This window comes from Siniperca chuatsi, linkage group LG18, assembly GCF_020085105.1.
Source record: "Siniperca chuatsi isolate FFG_IHB_CAS linkage group LG18, ASM2008510v1, whole genome shotgun sequence".
Taxonomy (NCBI): Eukaryota; Metazoa; Chordata; class Actinopteri; order Centrarchiformes; family Sinipercidae; genus Siniperca; species Siniperca chuatsi.
In genome coordinates, this window is record NC_058059.1 from 5,674,856 (window position 1) to 5,699,912 (window position 25,057).

Here is a 25,057-nt window from a genome sequence, read left to right on the forward strand (position 1 = left end):
TGAAAACATTTTACTGTAATGTGACAGTAAAAACAAAACGTTTTGAACATTCAGCATTCATTGGCTGAGACTAGGGAGGCCATGTTATCGACTGACTATGGATCAGGACCACTCCAGTCTGTAGGCTATTAGGAGAGCCAGCAGTTCAGGCTCCTGCCCTGCCGTTCCTTAATTGGTCCCCTCAGAAGCCCGGCACACAAACTTCACAATCACATTGGAAGATTATACTGAAGAGAAAAGAGAATCCCTGTGGGCAAGCCGCTTGGCATCGATTAGCTCACTCTATCACTTCAGTTTCTTCTTCACATTTTTTTTTTTTTTTATCTCATTTCTTTTCACCTACAGATTACAATCAGCTGGGGTGGTCTTTGAGTAAACCGTTCAAGCCATGATAAAAGGAGTAGACAGAGGAGAAAATGGCTGGAACAAATGGGAGATGACTCAGGACTGCCTACTGGGTAATTGGGTTTTATCCTCTCATTTTATCAGGCCTTGTTTTGGATTAAAGCCATATAACACACACACACACATACACAGGAAAAGGATAAGGATACCTAGACATTAGCAGATCTCAAGATAAATGATTAGGAGTGGGAGAATGAGACCGTTGCTGCAGTCTCATTATGATACTCCACAGAAGAAACATATGACCACTTTCTGTAGAAAACGCAGGGCTTTTCACTCTAGACAAATCTGGTTGCAAGGTATTGGAGACAGTCAGTAAACACAATGCACACAAAAATGTCAACACGAGGTGCAGCACAATAGCTTGTATTTTCTATTTCCACATTCAAATTCAAGACATGTTCATTTCAACCTGACATTTCAATTTCAGATGCTTCTACAATTCAGTGCTTTGAATATGGATCTTGTCAGTACACGTGTATGCTCTGGTTGGAGACCACGACAAGCTGACAATTGCAAGAGTCATCCAGCAGAAATACTGTAGATATCTTACCCTCTAATATGCAGTATTTCACACCTATTTTTACCGTGACTTTTGAGAACAAAGTGTGTGCTGTAAGCGTAATTTATGGCAAACTATCATTGAGCATAAAGGTTTACTGAATATACGGGCACTTTGGTCAAGCAACTAGATCATTAGTTTCAATGTGGACATAACACGTGAAAAATGTGTTCTTTCATTTAATTAAAATTAATTTTAAATAAAAATTTTTTAGAACATTTTCCAGTAACCTGTTCAAAGCCTACCCTATCATAAACCTGAGCCCACGGTGCATCAAAATGTTTTACTGTAAACAGTACTGTAAACAGCTACTGCAAATTCTTGCTAAATAAATCTCCAATGTTTGAGAAAAAAAAATTGCAAAATTTTGATGTCATGGTAAATAAAAAAATCATCATTAAGATATACCCATCTTATGTCAGTCAAATGGGATTTCCTTTAAAGAACGTATACTGTATTTGTATCTCGCTTAAGTCTATTGACATGTCTGACTAATTGGTACAGGAAACGTATTTATTCCGCTCAGCTTGTCAAACGAGCAATGCCATTTAAATATGGAATCGGGTGCACCAGTATAATATCTGCCCAACACCAAGCTATGTTGGGCAGATACGCTCTCCGTGTTGATTGCATTAAAAGAGCATATCAGCCAGTGTGACAGCTTGACTGTTAAATGTGTTTTTAATAGTTTTTGGATGACAGTGGAGCTCTATAGCTTGGAGGCATGTAGTAAGCTATTCAGAATGTGGCTACACAGAAATACTTGTTAGAATAAATTCATTGTAGGTTATGGTAAATTCAACTGTTGGGCTAAACCAGCTAAGATGAAATGAAGCAGAAATAGCCAACGCTATTCATTGACTCTGCTATCTGTGAGGTGAAACAAAAGTTGTCTTTAAATTAATGTAGCCACATAGGTAACATCTATTCTGTGCATCAATCTTAATGACAAAGGGAAGTCCTTGGCTGAAGGGGAACCTCATCAAAGTTACACATGTATAACCTTGCAACGATGCTCAGAGAACACAACCTAAAAAATTAAACTGTTCATGTCATTACCAGTGTCAATACACAAAAGGACACTGCTCAGGAAGAATGTAAATAAAATGGATAGAATGGGTTTAAAATGTGTATTTCATTCTCATTTAAATGTTAATCAGTAGCACAAATAGAATTTTGAGTTTCTTATTCAAATTCATATCAAACAAATGTGACCGACCAGCAGTCAAAGACTGCAGGAGGTTATGCAGCTACACCAAGAAGAATGTGGACAAAAGCAATGGGTAATGACTCGCACTAGTTTTTGTCCGGACTAATTTAGAAAGTTATAAAAAGTGATGATTCTTCAAAAAACAACGTAAATAGCCAGACTGCCTGCTATTAAAACAATATAAGCTGAACATACTTCAAGAAGTAAGAGCATGCCTCCTGTTCGCAGATAGGAGGCTAAAAATAACAACAAAAACACTAGTGTTACGAACCCTGGTTAAGAGGTCAGTGGAGCTGGAGCATTAGAAAGGGAGGAGAGGCTCCCTGGTAGCTCACCTGGTAGAGCATGCACCGCGGATCAAGGCTGAGTCCTTACCGCAGTGGCCTGGGTTTGAGTCCGGCCCGGGCCCTTTTCTGCATGTCATCCCTCTCTCTACCCTGTCTTTCTCTCTCTCTACTGACAATGTCTAATAAAGCGGAAAAGCCAAAAAACAAATCTTTTAAAAGAAAGAGAGGAGAAACTCTGCAGTTCTGACAGAAGAGGGACATTTTACCACTGAGCAGGCCAGGCAGGAAAAAAGGAGGTGGTACTGGCACAGTGATGGCCGGGAAAGGGAAGGACAGCTGACCAGTGTTGGCTGATCACAGCTGTAAGGGTCTAACAGGGGATGGAGGGAGCCCTGCAAAGGGGACAATAGAGCAGTCAAGATGAGCTGGGAGATGAGCTGCACAGACTAAATGAACTTTGAACTTGTGATTATTGAAGACGCTGCCCTTTTTCGAATAAGTCCTGCTTTTCACTGCCAAACAAAAACAAAAAGGAGACAGCAAAGGTAAATAGAGAGACTAGGTGCAGTGAATCACCGTGTGGTTTTAAACAGCTCCTCCAAACACAGCTGTGCCTCTTGTCCCATGGAGTTTACTCTGTGCTCAGCAAGAAGCATGTTGCTCTACCATAAACCACTAAAATGTTCTTACTAAAGCTCTCTCCAAAGAAAAACTGCAGATTCGATGCCTACAGCATGGTGAAATCATGTATTCTAGACATGATGGTGGCAGCGAAGTACATGTTCAAAATGAAGATAAATATGATGAATGAATTAAAATGTTATTTAATTATGAGATGTATCATTAACATGTATTTAATAGTCAGGTTTAGTCAGGTTTATTCATAAGCCTATTTCAGCTTCATTAATCTCCGTGTTGTTTATTCATTTTATTTGTAGAAAAACATGATGACTAACTGACTTACTGCTTTGCATCCAAAAATGTTGTAATGGAATGTCTTTTTGTTTGTCATGTTTGAATAAACTTTTACATTTTTGAATCCTGCACGTAGTGGTTTTAATAACAATCTTACTTCTCGAGGGATGATTTTGACTGACCATTTTGGTCAAAAATGACCTATTATATGCAGTTAGTTGTCTTTGAATGCGTGTTTTTTAATATACACTCATGAAAACCGGATTAAAAGAAATGCATTAGTGTTTAATATAGTCTGTTTGCAGCAAGCTCACTTTGGTACAAAGATCAAGTAAGTCATCATTTTTGCCACCTAGGAGTTCAACTTTGAGTTTAATGTGTTTTAGCTTAGCACTTTTCAAAGACAGTGCTTCTGAATCTTCCCCCTTTTGTCTGCAGGACTGAGCATTTCTTTTGAAGAACACAGAAGACATCTTCAAAGACCGATGGAATTCCACTTTCTGTTTTATTTTATGAATGACAGATCTTTGTTGGTTTTACAACATACAGTCACACATGACTACAAAGAGGTATTATGTTGGCTTCATATACCAAGAGGGACTCTTAAACCCCATCCTGCATCTCTGACACTCACAAAAGCCCCAAATGGCCATTGAGAACAGACAGGGCTGCATGAAATAAAGCCAGGCATAGTCTTTTTCTGTAGCTTGGGGTGTCATCTGAACTTTTTTTGCTAAAAAAGGAGAGGAAACTTCACTTGAATTCACAAAATAAGGGCTAGATATAAGGAATGTGGATGGACCACCCAAACAGCTTCCCAAACATTAACCAACCATTCAACAGTAATGCATTCATGAGACAAAAACACAATAAAGACTAAACAAAAACCAGAACCAGAACACTAAAATGGGATCACAGTTCATCTTAAATGACAACAATTTGGAAAGCGCATGCATTCAAAATGTGTGTTTGTGCATGTGGTTGCACACCACTGTTTCAGTTTTGTACTTTCCTAAAACATTTACTATCCCACCTTACTGGTCTCATACCATTAGCATTGTCCATCTCTAACAGATGACTACCATATATACAACCATGACAGCATGTGTGTCATGATGATTCTGAAACACACTAACAATGAAACTGATCACATATTCACCTCTATGGATTTCCTATATTTGTCATTTCACATGAGTATTGTCATGTACTGTGGTCTATGTTGAAGTTTCCCTTGTGACAATATCAACCAAAAAAGAAAATAAAACAATGCTGATGTCTAAATGCGTTTTTTGATTTACTTTCATCATATTTTCTCACGCAACACCAAAACACAGACATTGATTATGTTCGTTTCTGTAAGTCAAAACACTGAACCCTTACTTTAATCTAAAAGTCATTAAATATTTATTTGCTTTGGATTACTCTTTAAAATTAATTAATCAGGGAGAGCAGTGACAGGTGCTCGCTGATACTGACAAACTGCTGTGGCAGTTACTGATAACATGAGATAAGTATTCTGCACTGTAACCCTCCTATCCGTCTTTCTGTCTCTCCCTCTGCTTTTTCCTTCTTACATTCCCCGCTCCCTCGTTCTGCCTCTCCAAGCCCAGCTCTGCTTTCTCCTTCAGTCAGGTGAGTTGAGAAATGATACCAGAACCAAAACATTTGTCACAGCAACAATCCACTGAAACTAAATTATATCGAAAGGAATTGCAAGGGAGGAGTGGACAACAAGAAAAGATGAAGGGACGGGGTATTGATGAAATAAAAGCGCTTTAGAGGAAACAAAAGTGGTACCCATAAGTACAAACTGGGAGCTACGCGAGATGGGGAGAGAGATGCGGGGGGAAGAGTGTTTGGCATTGAAGTGAATGGTGTATGGTGTGAATCTCGCCTTTGTGGCAATGCCCTTGAGTTAGCCAGTGAGGCATTGAATGGTGCATTGTGGATGGGCAGTTATCTCCAAGGCTCCCCTTTCAGTGTTATTAGAAAACACATGACAGCAATGGTAGCTCTTATCGAACAGAAAGCTTCAAGGCTGTGGCGACAAGGCTGAGAGGCAAATCTGCAAGAGGTGATTGAAATGGGAATATTTGACATCCCCTCATTGTCTAAGCATTACAGCAACTATAGCACGACATTACAGTGCATGCATGCAAACATTCAGTGCACATACAATATGTATAAATGATGCTGAATGATGAAAGTATAATCACTATGCATAGTATGCTACTATGGACAATATGCTAGAGATGTCCCAAGTTGATGATGATAACTGGTATCAAGGCCGATCTGGGCATGTTTTCATCAATCTGTATCTGCTTTAAAAAAACCTGGTCAACTACCAATCCTTTCATTACTGTACTGTCCACCACAGCCTGCTAATGTAGCAAAGCTACTCTCCTTTAAAGAGAGTTGGGCTCTATAGTGTAAGCATTTCACTGCATATGCCAGTGAAAATTAAGAGTGGCCTATGAGAAAAATTATTTGCACACACTGGTGTGAATTCTGACACATATTTCAAAATACACAGATTTGCTAAGGTCAGACACTTAAAAATGTGTTAATGTTTTATCTGTGTTCTCTGTTTCTTATTAGCAAAAGAAATCAGTGTAAAAAACATGCAGGTAGCAGCTTCTCGTTTTTAGCAGGCACTGACCGTCGCTTTCACCAGATGACAAACATCACTGGCAGCAGGTCATATCTGCTGTCGCTAATTAAAAGTTAATTCCATGAGTAACTCGATGACAGGCCATAATTAAGCTTAGCTGTTGTCTGGTTTGTGTGCTCTCTGCAAGCCAGTGTTTCTGCTCAGCCAAAGATCATTTGTGAGGGAAGAACCTCCACTCTGTAACACCACTATACAATTGCGAGTGGACTGCATGTTTTTGTAGTTCCAGCAACTCCAACAGATCAATATGTCTTCTCTAATAAAAACAATCCAGCTGATCACATCATGTCAATTTCACGAGTCACATTCTGAACATAGTCATTTTGAACCAGTACTTTCAGTAGGGTCAATTAGCTCGTGAAAAATAAGGTGCTAAATTTAGTAGGCTACAGCTGTTATATTAATGTGCCAGATTGATATTTAATCAACATTAAATATCTTTTGCTGTTATATGTATAATTATTTTATTATGTATAGTGAGTGTCTTTGGCACAAACATTTCTTTTGGGATGAATTAAGTTCTATCTTATCTCATTTTCTGGTTGTAGCTTATTTGTGTACAGGACAGATGTGCCATTTATATAAAAATTTGTATCAGATGAGACTCAGCCGATACCCAGTATTAAAAAAGGACTCGGATCAGGATTGGAGCCAAAATAATTAGATCAGGACATCCCTAATAAATGCTGACCCTAAACAATATAATGCCAGAAATAACTGCATCTAATTACGTAGAAATAGTTATACAACACAACAAGGTCAAAACTTGATTACAAAGTGGAGAAAAGACCTCCATTCATCTATATATAACCACAATGGAATTGAGCAAAAATATGAAGCTAAAGCAACACACTTATAATGAAAGCATTGTTTTTTATTGGAGCAAAGAAAGGGATTCTGTTCCAATCAATGCTACCTCTCCTGGGAATATCAGGTACAAAAGCTTATCTATTGACCAGATTCCAAAGTCTCAATTTCCCATAGCCAAAATACAATAGCTATTTGATTACTACTGTAGCGCTGTCCAACCCAGACTCTCATCACACTTATCAGTGTAATGACTGTGTGTATGTTTACTTCCAAGCTAAATTTATTTTCTTTGCATAACAATCCCAATCATTTCCCCAGCTTACTGCTTTCACTATAGACAATATTTCCTACCCTTGTTTGGCTACTGCTGAGCTTCCCTCTGAATGTGGAGACGAAATGATGGGAGAGGGGGTTGGTGAGTTGGATAGAGAAATGGGTTCCCTTTGAATAATGCAATAGTGAAACTGGGCAATATGACCACCATGATCTCCTACAGAATAGAAATTACTGTGGATACCAGCACAACTGTGCTCGTGAATCTATCTCATGTGAAATGTCAGTAAAATCAAAGCTGGACTCCATTGCCCTTTACTCCTCTCTCAGTTTCTATCTCTTTCACTTACTCTATGCTTGAGCCAGAATGCGTTTTTAGCAGCAGGAGGTACAATGGCTATGGCCACTAAGGGTTTGTCAAATTTGATTAAATTAAAAAATGTATGTTCCTAAATTTAAATGACATTTTGTATTGTGCTAGCATCTTACAGTACTGGTGTGTTGTTGAGACGATCATTTTTTTCCCCAGCACTATGCATGACATTCCAGTTGCAGGAAAGTTGCGGAGTGGCAGTTATCCTACCTAACCTACTATAGGATGATCTAAGGTCAATCAGGCATCTGTCATGGAGTATGGTAGGTTGGTGCTTCTTCTCCTGACCAGTTACATGACTTAACAGTGTTGTCATGTCAGTGTCAAAGCACAGGGGTACATTTATTGATTTCACCCCAATAACATTAGCCCATTAGGATCTTACTTATGTTTTAAATCAAGCAGTCTATCCAATTAGTTTATGCAATTAGTTTAGTGTAAAAAGGATAAGGCAGACATTATTCTTTATTTCTTTTTGTCGACAAATCCCATGAAAAGACAGCAATGTGTTAGTCCATCTTTCAGTGCTTTCCGACTTTCCTACCCTGTCTGTCACTCAGCCCTAAGACCATTCACTTGGCTACTGAAGATGTAAATCTTTAAAAATTGGCCACAAATATATAGTTTAATTTTTTAAAAAGGCTGAGCAATTTACCTAAAAAGCTGGGAACTGTAGTTTTTAGAAAACATTACTCAAGAGTAAATATAGTGCAGATTAATACACATTTGGTGCCCTTGTGAATATTTATGGCAGCAGGATGGTGTATGTGGGATTGACTCAAAATTAGAGCTGAAACGAGCAGCCAATTAACTGATTAGTCGATCAACTATTTTGATAATCCAGTAATCGTTAGTAATTTTTTTTTTTAGCAACAATGCTAAACGTTCCCTTGCTCCAGCTTTTTAATTGTGATGATTTGCTACTTTATCTTATGTAATAGTGTTAACTGAACATATTTAGGTGTGGTGTGTTGGTTAGAAAAAACAAGCAATTTCATATCATCACCTTAGGCTTAGGAAATTGTGATGCATATTTTTAACAATTTTCTAATGTTTTACAGACCAAATGATTAATCGAGAAAATAATCTGCAAATTAATTGATAATGATAATAATCGTTCTCTGCAGCCATAATCTACAACATAAGGACCACGCTTCATGCTTTTGTGATGTTTTTGTGCAAACTATTTATTTTTCCATTGAGTTAAAATCACATCTCTCTCTCTCTCTCTCTCTCTCTCTCTCATGATAGATAGATAGATAGACAGATAGAAAACACAGTCCAATAATGCAAGCAATGAACACTGGAAGAACGGTTGGAACGTAAGGCACATGGACAAAGATGACCCAGAACAAAGGAAGCACACAGACTTAAATACACTCAGGTGAGGGGAGGCAACGAGACACAGGTGAAAACGATCAGGGCGGGGCAGATAGTCAAAAATGGCAAAGCAAACAAAGACAGGAAGTAAAACTACCAGATACATGAGGGGAAAAGAGCATTTCAAAACAAAAACAGGAAATTCTATACATAACCCCTCAAACCATGGCACACATGTAGAATTTAAATGCTTTGCACTAAAATGTCAAGATTTGGCCCTAAATTCATGAACACTACCAAATACCCATATACAGTGGTTTTCAGCTGAAAAAAGTGGTTTAAATTGTATGCTTGCAGGTGAGTGATGGGGTCCCATCCTCGCAAGACATGAATACATTTGGATTACGGATTATAACCTGGCTTCTAAGTGTCTAAAATATACTACCAACTGTAGGGGAGTCTATACGTGTATGTGACTAGAGCTGAACTGAATTTTTATTTCAACCATGCTCCATAACTTAGCCTTGCTTGCATTATTTAGTCAGTTTCTTGTGGAGTCTGCCTTTTCCATTTCATCTCATTTCATTTCTGCATGAAGTATTTGACTGTTGACATCCATATTATTGCACAACATAAATATTTATTTTACAGCCTGACAGAGCCATCGCAAACGCAGACACCACTTTAAACCCTGGCAGATGTATAACATATACCCATGCAGCTTATGAAAACTACATTTTGCACGCACAGGCATTTTACTTTCATGCACTCACAACATTGTTTTTTCTGCCAAGCATAGATCACTCCTTTCAAATATCATGCAATGTTTTACATGGAAATGTAACCCCTGTGGAAAAGATGTTCATGTAAATACAATGTACAGCCAGTTTTGAAAGGTTTTACGCAACACCTTTCAGGCTAACTTAAAAGAATCACAAAAACCCTCCTGATTCCTACATGCAAAGTTGCCTTGAAGATACATATGCTTAATCTAATATTTATGCTATGCTAATTTCCAAGTTGAAACTAATTTCAAAACTTGGGATGCAAAAATGAAAACCTTAGGGCTAGTTAACTAATTGACTTGCAAATGCCTCTTTGTTACACTGCCATGTGAGCTAAATGGATGTCAATAGGTCAGGACAGATTCACCAGAGGAAAAAGATTTCGTGATGATCCATTCACTGACCACATGAAAACATTTTTAGACAAGTCTTAACATATCAGTCTTCTCTCAGGCTTACATCACAAACAGATAAATAAATCACAAATATGTGCATTATCACTAAGGCCACTGGTATTTTACAGCACAGTTACCTTTTGATAAACCTGGCAGTTAGGTATCCTCCATAGGACAACCCAACTTGTAGACCCACTGGATCAGCTATCCTTTTATTACTATTACATTTTTGCACATGCCTGAGAAATTAAAATAAAAAACATCCACAGCTTTCAAAGCAACCAATACCAGTTAGATGTTGCAGAAGTGAGCACATCTGTCAAGCAATAATCTCCTTATAACCGACTTTGGGAGTACACTGTATTTAGTGTGAAACAAGAGCTTAGGCTAAATAAGTGAGCAAAATAGGACATACAGGCACGCTACCAACTTATCCAATTTTAATGATGTTTTGTCAACAGGACAACTTCTCAATGAATCAATTCATGTGGTTAATAAAACCCTCAAGCAATAGTCCACATGTGGTGGCTTTAGCAGATAAAAATGTAAAAAAGAAAATCAAACTTGAAAAATGAATTGTCAAACATTACTTGCACAGGAGGCTATGATTAAGATATGGAACAATATGCAATCCCTTTCCATTGCAGCTCAAGCGTGGCATAGTGCAACAGAACGGATATTAGTGTAGCGGTTATCTTAAAGCTGCTCGCCAAACTGATTTTAAATTTCTAATTATCTTAATTTTAGTGCGTTAAACGAAACTCGACTCACAACCTTTAAAAAACACCAATCACCATTAGGCTACTCAAACACTGCTCACGCACATTACAAATAAAAACTAGTAATTCAAATGCAAGCTGGAAAATGTCTTACTTTTTTGTTTTGTTACGGTCACACGCACGCACACACAAACTGTTCACACCGCTTGGAATATCACTTTTCAGAACCCAAACCAACTAAAACCACAGCTACAAACAGTCTATCGAAGCGCACACATCTTTTTTCTCGAGTTTATTCTCGAGGACTGAGACCCCCCATGGGGTAAAAACATTCCGCTCATCAAAGAGTGTGTCTGTGCTGTGCTTACCTCTAGCGAATGTGGCCGGGACTTGCGAACCGAGAAGCACGAGGATGCCAAAACTCAAGTAGCATCCTCCCGAAAACTGTCCCATCACTGCTCTGCTCGTCTCCCTCCCCGTCGGGTCTGGGGCCACTGGCCGCGGGTCTCGAGCATTTGTCGTTTGCTCGAGGCACCTCTAAACACGTTTCCGTGCCCTGACGAACGCTCTGTCCAGGTGTTGGGCTAGTTAGTGTCCGCCAGCAGAGCCGTCACCTCGCGGAATCGCAGTGCGGAAGGAAGAGATGGAAAGTGGTGCGGAGCTTTCAGCAGTCGGCACACTTCTGCGCGAGAGTGGAACGATTAGACAGAGCGCGCGCGAGCCAACAGCTTTCGGGTTTTCGGAGGGAGAAAGAGAAAGAGAGAGAGAGAGAGAGAGAGAGAGAGAGAGATTTGTCCATACCCCTGTGGACCTGTTGAGAAATTACAAAGGTGCGTGTGACTGCGTGTGCGCGCACCGGTGTTTGTGCGCGCGCCTGTAATGACCAGAAAGAAAACAACGTCTTTCAATTATCTCATCCTCCCTTTTTTTCATTTTCAGCTACACCCAAGCCTGTTTTCTGGTCACCAATATGGTCATGGAAATCGACACCATTGCCTTGGAGCTCTTGCCAGTGGCATTGTCTGGAAAATTACGTTTTTACTAATTAATGCCTATTTTCAGCCTAAGAGCATATGGCCTCTGATTGGTGTCCAATTGCCAATTAAGCAGGTAGTAGCTGAGTTAAATTAGGCTACTTCTTTGCAAATGTCCTTTTTCCAAATGATTTCATTCATTTTAGTGTTTATATTGGAGTGATCAGCCTCACATTTTTGTCTTGAAAGAATATATAGGTGGTGGAAGATGTGTTTAGATCCTTTGCTTAAGTAGCAATACACATAAAATTACAAGTACAACTACATAGTATTAGCAGCAAGTCTTAGCAGCATAATGTATTTTAAGTATTCATTTTTAGAGAAGACTTTCAGAGTGTTATATTATTCTATATATTGAATTTTGGATTATTATCACTGATGCATATAAGCAGCCTTTTATCTATGTATATAGGCAAGGTGGAAGAAGTATTCAGATCCTTTATTAAAGTAAAAGTAGCAATACCACTCTGTAAAAATCCTCCATTACAAGTAGAGCCTTACTGTTTAAGTATAAAAATAAAAGTACCTACTATGCAGGCAGCTAGGCTTCTGGCAGCATTGTATGGTTATATAGTATATTATTGGATAATTTTTCCTGATGCATTAACATGTAAATATCATTTTAATGTGATAGTTGGCTGAGGTGAACCTGATTCTAGCTTATTTTTCTACTGGATTGTTCAAGTTACTGTATTACAATGCATCCTTTTTTATTATACTCAGGTTTTTAAAATCTGAATTTGTAAAGTGACTATATCAAATAAATGTAGTGGAGTAAAAGTATAAAGTAGCATGAAATTAAAATGCTCAAGTAAAGTACCTCAGAAGTGTACTCAAGTACAGTGATTGAGGATGTGTACTTACTTGCCACCACTGTATATAGGCTACAGTTGGGTAGCCTGATATGTATTAACTGATCTTATGTTCTGAGAAAACATTTTAATCTGAAAAGTAACTAGAGCTGTAGTCTCTCTGTTAAACTCCTAATGAAATGTACTGAGATAATATAGCCTTCTAATAAGGTTACTAAAAGCATCCACTTCCATAGAATCATTTTCACACTTGCTTATCAGCAGTAAATGCTAGGATATCCCACCCAGAATGTGTGCCTATGTTCGTTTTTTATGTAAATCACTGCAGTTTGACCTTCTCTGACATATTTAACCTACTGAACAGAAATTCAGTGGTTCATTTCCCAGAGTTCTTGCCAGGGGTCAGCCTGTGAGGCAAGGTTAACTACTTGATAATATTTCTAAAGGGAGCCATAAACTGTGCATTAAATATATGGGACGGCCTTAAGGCTATTGAGCTACCTGACAGACCGTGAACAATGGAAAGACACTGCAAACGCTCTTCTTTTGTTGAATGAATATGTCTGTTTTGTTATTTTGAAAACATCAAAATGACACATTTACTTGCTAGTACACTGTAAACTCTAACCCTTACATATCTTGAACTGACTGATTACGCAGGATTTGTGATAGCAGAAAAATATTTGTAACTTGTCTTTCGTGTGTGTGTATGTGATAAGAAGCATGGGCTATTGATTGACAATGAAATACGTGTATCTAAATGCCCCTGGGTAGCTCTATAGTGCCTCACACTGTGCTATTTTGTCCCTAAAATGCTCATGGGAATTGGCAAGTATTCAGTGCTCAGTTGTGGGAAACAATGTTGTGGGTCATTAGTGTGGGACTGCTAAAATGGCAGCTTTTGTCTATAACTAATCAACCCACAGGACCAAAACATTTGGCTATGGAATAGGGCAGTACCTGTATAGTTCAGATAAGTGTCACTGCAATCCAAAACAATAAAAAGTTCATCACAAGAATAAATAAATCAATTAATGAATAAATAAATAAAAATACGCTTTTCAGTGGAGACAAGATGAAAGCGTGTTTTCAGCCTTTAAAGATTTATTTGCTCCATCAAGGGTACAAAGCAGGCAGGTCCAAACAGTCATACTGTACTGTAGTGTGGTTTTTTATTTCTAAATCCAGACTTCTTAATTTATTTGTAAAACAATGTATTTGGGCTATCGAGTCACAATTTAATGCAGTAGTGGATATTAATTATGACTTCTGAACACTTTATGAAAATGTGTAACAAATCTTGAATATTGTACAGTTCAGTAAAACATGCTACGGTATGTGCAGAAAAAATAACTCTTTAAAACATTTTTATGTCCTTGTTTGACAAGAGTAAGCATGGTTTGCATCTTCTAATAAATAAATAAGATGCAGGGAAATATGCTGCAAATATATTTAAATATAAATACACAGATATGTTTACTTATGGATACATTCCAACAGTGCTTCTATAAGGCAAGAGACATCGCAGTATTTATTGCTGCCTAGATTTTCTTGCTTTAGTCATCCGATGGTGGGATACCCAGAGTGCGAGTGCTTACATGGAAATTCTCTGATGGAAATGTGCAAAACAAGCAGTTTCTTGCTTTTACCACATAAAGCATTTAAAAGAACAAGGCAAAAAGTGAATCGCCACCAAGCTGCAGCATCATCAGCTCACAACAGCAATGAGTGACTAGCACAAATAATCCACCGTATTGTCTTCTGTATATTGAATTTGGTGTATTAGTGTGTGTATGTTTGTCAGAGCATTTATGGTCTTCTTTACAACTTTGCAGGGCCTCCACTGAGGAACAGTGAACGTCACTCATTTACTCAGTCAACTGAATCTGTCTTTCAAAAGAGCCCTGCCTATGAGAATAATATTTTTTTAAATATGCAATGTTTTGTAGCCTAGTGATACACAAAGTTAGACTTGAGTGGTGCCAGTTTCACTCTTTTCTTTTATAGAAAACTTTTTTACAGTACATTTTTGAGTATTTGGCAACCAGCACCTCTAAAGCACACTAATTAACAAGTTACATCTTGTTAATTTCAGCCATACAAAAAGTAAAGTGTAAGAATGACGCTTCACAGTTTTACTTGGGTTTATGTGCCAGACGGTAACTTCACCTTTAGTGTACAGATGTGAGCGCGGCATTGATCTTCTCATCTATCTCTCAGTTAGTAAATGAATAGGTGTATTTTTGAAAATGTCACACTTTTCCTTTAACCATAGTTGCATGTGCAGATATTGCAGAAAGCAAGATTTTTAAAAAACCTTGGCACAGGGGCTCTCTCTCTCTCTCTCTCTCTAATGTGCTGTAAAAGGTAAGAGCATCAGTATACTTAGCAGTCAGTATAAGAGGAAGAGAAGAAGGCTGCTGCTTTGCAAATCTTTTATGGAGGTAGGAAATGCATTCCACAGGTTTTATAGGGGTTAAGGATACATAGTGTTTTGGTGAGTAATGTTGAATGCAAATGTATAAGGAAATTGTCAAGGTACCTTTGAGTGTATCACTCGAAATGTAGTTAAAAGATGATAGACAGTTACTTATCGACCGTCTCTTCCAGCTAACCCAGAGTTTTGAACCAGCAACAACCCACTAATGAGCCCATAAGTCAAACATTCCCAGGGCTCAGCAATATTGCAATTCATATTCAATATACAACGTGTGTGCTGATACTGAAATAATAGGCTTCACTTTTCAATTCACCATTGTTCTTTGTTGTTTGGGGGCTATGAGGATGCAAATAGCCAAAAGGTGCAATTATGTTACAACAGACAAGAAAGAAAATCAATGTAGTGGGTGTATATTTCTATCTAATTCAATATATAGTGGTCACTATTCATATATCCGTCACTGCAAGCTTAGACAAAAGCATAGCATTATTTATTGAACAAATAACTTATATAGTCCATGGTTACCCTAAGGAAATCTTTGATGTCATTCTTTATGTTCGTGCTAAATAACTCCTACCCCATATTCTATTTAACTTTTTAGTTGAATACAAGAAACAATAAGTGTTTCATATATTGAAAGCAGAGGAAAAAGGTGCATCGTTTATGCTAATTACATAGAACATACTGTACAATACCTCTCAAGTTACACCACCATGTTCCAAAATGCAAGTCTAAATGGATTATAATTTTGGATATCAAGTTGAAGTCAAGACAGCATTGCTAAAAAGTGACATCTCTTTAAGGTTCTTGTTAAAAATCTTGTTGTGGGCTTTCTGACTCAACTGGAGATGAGCTTGAGCTTTCTGTTGAGAGAAGCAAACGTGCAATAATCGATTCAAGATTAGATAAGGGCCTGATCTCCTTGTATCAAGGCACACACAGGCAGTAGCGCATGCTCACAGTACAAGCTCATTTGGGCATGTACAAGCTGTGGTAATTTCGTGATCAGAGGCAAGGGATGATGACCTCCAGTGTAGTTGTGAAAGGGAGGTATATAAGGAGGTATGCATTAACAGTAGATGTGGCAGGGAGCTGGTCAATAAAATCAGGTCTTTTCATCTCCTGTAAAAGCAGTGCACCTCCCACCAGGGCGTAATGGCAGTCATATAATGGAAAGGAGAGTCGACCCCAACTAGAGGTAAATCATGTTCTTGTGTAGGAGGTGCAGAGCCACCCAATATATAAATATGTGACACCATGAATGTCAATACGTGCTCCAAAATATGGATATACAACACCCCAATTTATTTTAGGCTCCGTTCACATTTCTTTAAATGCTGACTGGAGACACTGATCCACACAATAACCACATGGAAAGATACAACAGTTTCATCTGTTGCATGTACTTAACATAACGGTGCATTTATTTTCTTTGAGCGGGCTGTGCTGGCACAGTTTTAAACCAGAAGACATTGAGTTTGTTTACATGCCATGCACATTATTTTTATCGGAGTACTCCAGCTAGCATATTCAGTTTTCTCAAAACCAGGATAAGGGCTTATTTAAGTTTCTGAGACCATGATGTATACTAACCTACGTAAAATCCTCTTAGGCCACATTGAGCTCCCTCCATTGTACCCTATCCTTGACAACATGTTGAGCCTCATCTCAAGTTAAGTTAATCTTGGCTAGCTCGTCACTCACAGTTCTGTGTCAGGTCATTTTTGGTCTTCTAGGTTTTCTTTTGTCTCAGTGCATCCTTTGGTATGTGATCTGCCTCCATTCGAAACACATGGCCCAGCCAACACAGATGCCTCTGCCTTATTTCAGTGATGATGGGTTTTTTTGTATAATGCTCAGCGATCCATTGTGGATGCTGCAATTCATATCCGGAATACTCCAAAAACCCAATCATAACTGGGATACTTGTGCATGTAAACGCACCCACTATTAAAATGTTAACTGACAATGGCTGTGCTCTGCCTTGACAGCCTGCCACATGTTGCCTAGACTAGAATGTAGGTGGCAGAAGGTATTGTGAAGAGTTTCTATTAGATGATAGTCAAACAGTGGCATGTTTGCCAAATGCTGTGGCACACTGCTTGTTGAGGATAAGCTCCACTAATGTGTAATTCTAAATTTAAACACTACTACTGTCTGTTAGCAATCATTCCAGCAACACTTTTGATTAATCTTTAGAAACGTTTCAGTGACAATGGCAAAGACAGTGAAATACATTTTCAAATCTCTATTGTTTGCCAAGCATTTACATTCATGTGGCAAATATAAAGAGCGTGGATACCCTACCTATCTAGCCTATACTGGCACTGACTTTGTCAGGTTTGGAGAGCACAAAGGATCTCTTTGCAATCCTGTTGGGCAAAAACCCCCAAAAGGCAGAAGCAAATAGCAAGCAAGTGCTGTATCATTTTAACTATTAAACTTGATAGTCTTGAATTTGAACAAAGCACCACTTTAACTCAGAGATAAAAGATGTTATGACTGGTGCTATTTTCTTCAAGTAGGTATTACTATAGCTAGTGTAAATATTCTGTAACAATAAAAGAGCTCTGACATTTCTCTTTATGCTAAAGGGTGAGTACAGCAGGGGGAGAGACCAGTCCTATTTTGATGAGGCAGCAAACACACATAGAGCACAGCAGGTTATCTGTGACCGCTGTGTCCTTATAAACACAAAGCGATTATGCCGAAGATGTGATAGAAACATTTAACCAACATGTCCTTGCTTCTCTCTGCAGTGTTCTACCGGCCTTCGGGCAAAAGCAGTTGAACAAAATAATAGAAAATTACGAGGAAGCATTGTGTGGAAAGTTTTACTGTAAAGCAGGATTGTTTTCCTAAAAAAGCTCTGAGTGCAAACTGGCTCAGTCTTGTAACAATAATGGAGATTATACAACATCCATGACTTAACAAAAGATTCACTTATTTACCGTTTTTCCAAACTAAAGATGGAAACACAGTTGTTGAGGTGTTCAGACAGAAAAAAGTCAGCAGCAAAAAACTACCATTCAACATGAATCATTATTTTTCTTGTGTTCTACATTCTGGTGATATATATATATATATATATATATATATATTCATTATTGAGTTGTTAAGTGGAATGACTCACTAGTTCTTTCTACTAGTGTCTTTAAACAATTAACATAAACACAGGACTCGCCTGAATAATGTAACGACCATATAGGTTTATGTTATGATGAACAGTTTTAATAATTTCAACTTTGTTTCAGAGAAATCATGTTTTGTGTGTCACAGAGCCGCTGTTGCTATGGGGAGGAAAACAATCAGGGGCGCAACACAGAGCGGTAGCAAATTCAAAATGCTTTGTTGCTGAACAAAACAAAGTGCTATAGTTGCAGAATTTTTCCAAAATGATCCCAAATAACTAAAAGTAAATTGATTTATGCTAATGATTGTATTATCATTTTTCCCAAAATCATAATCTTTTGCTTCCACCTGCACTTAGCCGTGCACGTAAAAGAATTTTAAGTTTGGCGATTGGATGTTTTTTGCCGAAATGCACTTTGGGAGTCGTAGTTAACCTCTACTCTGAAATGTTTATATCCACAGGCTTGTACTTTGGACTTTTTATCAAAGAATCAGACATTTTCTAATGCAGTTGTTAAATGTTTGTGCTGTCCATCCAAGTGCTCCAACTGTCAGTCACATTAACATTATCTATGGGAAAAGTAAATGTGACTTTTACTTCTGGAAACTAGGGGCACCAAAAATAGCTCCTCTCACTTTGCAACTCTATTTGGCCTGTTTTTGTTCTTTATTTTTAGGACATTCATTATTTGTATTGATTTCAAGCTTGCACTTCATCATTCTCCCTTGTTTCTAATATCTGGTTACATATGTTGATTATTGTTAAATGATCATAATACTGAAAACAAAGTGATGTGTTTCCATCCATATATTCGTCTTTGTCTGTTCAAATCTGAAGAATGCCAGAAGAGGCTTACTTTTTGTTAACCTCCTCTTGAATAAAATGATTTAAATAAAAAGAGTATGCATTCTTGCACGCGTTTGCCTCTCAAATCTGTCTGCTCAGACCTTGAGGAGATAGTGTACCCTCTTCCTCTTTCAGTATAAATGAGTATCTGGGCACACATCAGTTTTGAGGTCTGAGATGCATGTGCACAAGAAGCAGAGCCATGTATTATATGTGCATGTATGTCTATGTGTGTGGTTGTGTGTGGTGATGGAATCAGGACACACTTGGTATAACACAAAGAGCCATTGCCCGCGAGCAATGGGCTCAAGCCTTAGAGAGCCATCCCAGTGACAGGGCCGGGGGTCCATGGAGCTAATCAGACCCCTGGGACATGCTGCTCAGGCAACAGTTTTTGTTGTTGATACTTGGGGATTCTCTACACATAAGGACAAAGAGGGATAAAGTCTGAAGGTCTTTCTCTCCCCCCAGCTCATCAGCCACCTTTGGCTGGGTGCTGACTGCAGGAATTCATGTGCTGGTATGTGTGAGTAAATAAAGTTGGCAGCTTTCTCTTAATTGCAAATAGTCTCACATCTCTGAACTGATTGACTCAGTATGTTGAATGCATGATACAATGTATAAAATTATGAAAAAAGTGGCTACCATGTCCATGACAGCAATATTTACACAGACTAATTTAATCCATTACTTGAAAATCCATAGTACTGTATTCTAATTAAATAAATACATAATATAAATATCCTTCTACTAACATAAAAGCTTCTAAAAAGTTATACTTTTTAGAAACTGGACAATTAAGTAACATCATCACTATTCAAAACCAAAGAACCAGACCCCTTTGACATGCTCTCAGGCAATAATTAAAAATTAGCCAATTAACCTAACCTAACCTGCATGTCTTTGGATTGTGGGAGGAAGATGGCGTACTCAGAGAGAACCCATGCTGGCACAAGGAGAACATGCATGATCATGACATGCTAATATGAATAAAATTAGGGATGGGTGATATGGATAAAATCCTCTATCATGGTATATGAAATCTTAAATTGTGATATTGATATACAGTATATTGTGATAAGGTATTTTTTGCGAAATCAATCGAAAACTTATGGATACAATTCCTAGACAGGTATGTCTAGGAATTAAAGATTAAATACCTGACAAATCAAGGTACAATAATCATATACAAATCCAAAATGACCATACAGCACTCATTGATTTGAAATTATTGCCGTCAAAGGTCTAATACAGATATATTAAAGGGATAGTTCTTTGCTATTGCAAATCTCTGATACTTGGCAAATTTATATCATCTCATGGTATGAGAGTAGTGAACCAGTATTATAAATTTTACCCTATATATAACTTAACTGTGTGCTTTCTTGTTTCACTTACTAAAAAAATGAAATAAAAAACAAAAAAGTGCACATATGCTATGATAAAGGCCTTTTCACCCAGCTGAAAGATCACACCAACATGGCTCCTCTAAGTGCAATTATATTACTCACACCATAATCTGGCTGAAAACATTTCCACTCAGGTCAGTCTGTACAGATATACCACTTCTTGTGTTTTATGGAAATCAAATGTCAAAATTGACTGACTGGATTCCACCAAAGCCTCTCCAGTAATCTTGCCCTGAAGCTTCTGACATTCATGCAAAGGTGAAAACAAACTGTCTTTGGTGATTGGTGCAATATCGCCCTAAGAGTCAGATCAACTGCCAATCAGTGATCATGCAATATAGCTGGGATTCTGATCTAGATTTTCTCAGTTGAGTCTGCTTCTCAGGAACCAGAAGAAGAAAGAAATAAGCAAGAGGCTAAATCCAGAATAGGAATGAACACATGCATAATGTGCCAAATCAAAGCCTATTCTATATTATATTTCATTGTCTTCAGTAGTCGTATGATATTTATATATTCATTATTGACGTGATAGTGAGCAGCTGTAACGAAAGAGTATTTCAGTATTTCTGATCTGATTATATATATAGGTTCAAGTGGAATAATGCTGCAGAGCATGCCCAAAGATGTGTGGTTAATAATGCCAGTCAAGGATAAAATGCAATAACTGACAGATATTAACTGCCTTAAAGAAATTCTCACACTGTACATGTGTGTCCTTGCATGTCGCAATTAAAATAAGTAGAACTTAAAATAGTCTGTATCACTGCACTCCCACAAACATGTATACATGGTACAGACACAGGGAAGAGAGTGGTACAAAGGATGACAGAAAGGAGAAGAAAATATGCTCCCATATTTCAACAGGAAGAAAGAACTATATATCTACTAAATATAAGATTTTTTTTGATGTACTTCAGTCTTGACATATTTGGGTAGTTGTGAGTTTGTTAGTCGAAGTGTTATAAAAGTAAACTATGTGGAAAAAAAGAAATATCAAACTGGGCTCACTGCCAATTGCGCCACTGGCAGAGTACATTTTAAAACAGCATAAAGATATCTCAGAACAAAGTTCAGATCATGTATCGCATCCTCTGAGACCAATTATCCGTTTTTCCATCTTAACCATGCAACTCTCAATTTCCTCTCATTTCAAAACAAAACACAATAAATTGTGTGAGGCACCTAAGAACTTTCTGTGTTTTGAAATGTAATTTTTAAGAAATGTCGACAGTAAAAGTAAAAAGAAAAAACGTACTTTATTATAAAAGCATTTTTGTTGTTCTTTCAGACATTCATTACTGCATTTATTTCCATATGATCAAAGAAATATCTATTATCCTCTTGAAGTTGGATTGTGACAATTGTTGACTGATATGTTTTGTCATGCCGCAATCAATTGTTATGATAAAAAAAGACCAAAGAGCAAGAGTTGAATCAATCATGGATGACGCATGTGTATTTCTTCACTCTGCTCCTTCTACGTTGATGCCGAACAAAAGAGACACATTATAAGATCATGAGTGATCTTGTCATGTATGTTAACATATAATCCATGCTGTATCCATGTAAAGAGTACAACATGGCCTGCACTTCAACAATATGTAACAATTGCTCTTGAATAAAAGTTGTGAAAACGTAAGCCAAGTACATTGCAAGGTCTTAAATCAGTGCTCGACAGCTCAGGTGTTTTATTTGTCTACCACTGTGATTTGTACCTCTGGGAGACGGAATGACACCCTTTACCCTCCTTCCACTGTCGACCTTGAGCAGGAAAACCAGAGGAGGGATTGGGATTGGCTTCAACCCAAACTTGAATAGTCATCTGTCCTCCCCAATCAGTCAGCCTTTCTCTCTTAAAACAAGGGCAAAGTACTGAATGAAAACATACAGGGGGAAAACACGGGCGTCGGTGTAAAACAAGAGAGAAGCCGATCTTGCCAAAAACTCCAGGGGTTAACAGGAAGCCTCTCTGCTTGTTGGATGCACCATCCCTGGAGAGATAAATAAAGAGATTTGTTCCTGAACACATGTTGAGATATGAAGTAATGGTTGTGAGAAAGAAATATTTGGTAATGCAGACATGGGTAGCAATTTAAGACTGGGCAAGAGTCTATCAGCAAAGGTCAGCTCTGACGTCACTTGAATCTACATGTGCTTGTCAATTATCCACTCGCCAAATGCCCCCCGACCACATGCCTCTATCCAATTTGAAAATTCGTCTCCGCCTGCAGTTGCATAAAGCCATTATTTCTCAGTAAGTGGACTACTACTCAAGCAACCATTACTTTAAGCGCTGTATGAATGAACCCCACACATTGTCACTATACTAAAGTATGCCAGACAAAAATGAAGCCTCAATGATGCATTGTTTTCATTTAAAGCACTAATCAATATTTTTATGTCAATAACGGAAAAAATTGCTATTTGTAATATAAAAGGTGTCACTCGGAGTGACAAATCCACAGATAATATCACCAACTTTGCAGTTCCCCTGAGCACTACAGTGTCTACTGTCCTTCAGCTAATTGTTTTGGTTTAAATGCCCAAAACTTTATTGTTTTGGTTCACTCTCACAGCTCTCACTAGCCTTGTCTCCAGATGCAGCAGGTAGCTGTTTTCAGTGAACATGCTCTGATAAACCCACTGTACGCTACCTGCACTGCACTAAACAACAGACAGACAAAGTTAGTGACTAGCTGGTGGAGAAAATGGAGGATTTAGCAGCTAACAAGCCATTCCCTCAGGAGTTGGTGGAGCCCAAAACAGAGCTAAAAGGACAGTGATTACAGAGTTAAAAGGAGAGTGAATATGGGTTTTTATTCATCAGGAGGAAACAAACACAACTCTAAATGAATGCTAATGTTGCTGTCTGCCGGGCATGTAAGCAGGCCAATGTTTGCCATAATCAACTTTATATAGTGATAATATGTCAGTCAGTTGCTGTGTTGCCCCCAAATGGCCAAAAAAATCAATTATCAGAGGTTTAATCATGTAAACTCATGACCTGCAGGTTATGAGTCAAACTGTACATTAGCAGCTTGGCTACAATAAAAGGCTGAAAACAAAAACCAGTAACATCAGTTTAAACACTGAGAACAGGGTTACAACAGATAAGAAGGATGTGACAGTTGCCAGCAGTCTGGTTCAAAAGATACTGGGCTAGTCAGGACAATATGGGGAGAGTCATGTACATCAGTACTACTCCCATCAAGAGGTTCAAGCTGATGGCTTCTCCTTGACTTAGGTGTCTGAGGCAGTTGTGCTTGAGATGCTCAAGAAGCTCAACTGCTCCAAAGCAACTTGCTTTGATAATAGCTAGATTCTTAAGAGATGCAGCTGAAATCATTACTCCATGCATCACCCATATTGTAAATCTGTCTATTGAGCAAGGTCTTTTCCCCAGTGATCTTAAACTTGCCAGAGTGATTGTTCTCTACAAGAAAGGGAGTAAACTTGATCATGAACACTACAGGCATGTTTCTATATTGTGTAGTCTGTCTAAGATCATTGAGAAGATAATTTTTAATCAGATTGATAACTACCTGTCCTCACACACTTTACTGTATGAATTTCAGTCTGGCTTTCAAAAATCCCACTCCAGCGACACCTGTTTACTGTATTTAACTGACTACATTAGGAGGGAGGTAGACAAAGGGAATTTTTGTGGTGAGGCAATGTTATCTACAGAAGGCATTTGATCATCTAAATACATTTTTATTCTATCCAAAGATATGGTCCACACAGAACACAGAACAGAATGCACCATACAGAACAGATGTGGGATTAAGCTGTAAACAACATACATTTCTGCACATAGCCACACTTGGTTTTTGATCCACATGCTTCCACCTAAGCACCTGTATGTTTAATTAATGTGGATCACTCAATAGTCTTTTTCGTTTCACTACAGCTGGTTAAACAAAGACAACGATGCCACATTTTCTCAGCAGACTGGAAACATGCAAAACAAAAGGCTGTCTCCACATATGAAAGCTTCATCAAAGTCTAAAGCGACAGACCCACAAATTAGCAGCTGAATGATGCAGGTGACACATTGTTTCTGATTTCTCCGTGCCATTTTGCCTAAAATAGAAAGAAATAAACAGTAGATGAGTGACAGAAGACATTCACAGCATAGTCCTTGAACAGAAACATACTGTAGTAGAATAAAATGACAGATATTAATAAACAAATCATTTTCAAATACTAACTACAAAATAATACATTTAACAGCATCATGAATGATTCAACATAAAACACTGTTACTATTTCTTAAATGATATTGGATGGGATCCCTTGCTGTATTATTTATGTAACTCTTGGCAAATGGCATATTTTTCTAAAGATTGCATGAGAAACCAAAACACACACCTTGCATGTTTTTGTCAGTTACCAAAACATGTACAAACCACATAACATTAGGCAATCTTCAAAACAAATCAATCTGCCCAATCTGGAATGGCCAGTTCCTCCTGCACTGCAGTACCTGATGTTGCTGATACCCTGTTGACGTCATATGCGATGGGCGGTCAAGATGAGAAAGATTCCCATGTTTATGATGTTCATGTCATTGGACAACTCAAGAAAATTAAAATACTGTGCATTTACAATATAACACTATATCCATTAAATGTAGGTTTAGTTACCTGGAATGA

At 38.0% G+C, this 25,057-nt stretch overlaps 1 protein-coding gene across 2 annotated transcripts in view; it reads right to left on the minus strand.

Moving 5' to 3' along the window:
* The window catches only part of LOC122865610 (netrin receptor UNC5D-like), a 152,595-nt gene extending 141,119 nt beyond the window's left edge, over positions 1–11,476 (minus strand). The window contains exon 1 of one of the 2 annotated variants that reach the window (XM_044174290.1): positions 11,094–11,476. In XM_044174290.1, the coding sequence (XP_044030225.1) occupies positions 11,094–11,178 (85 nt within the window). In that variant the 5' untranslated portion in view covers positions 11,179–11,476. The remainder of the gene's footprint in view (positions 1–11,093) is intronic. The other variant, XM_044174291.1, reaches the window with a different exon arrangement.
* Positions 11,477–25,057: the final 13,581 nt, after the last annotated feature.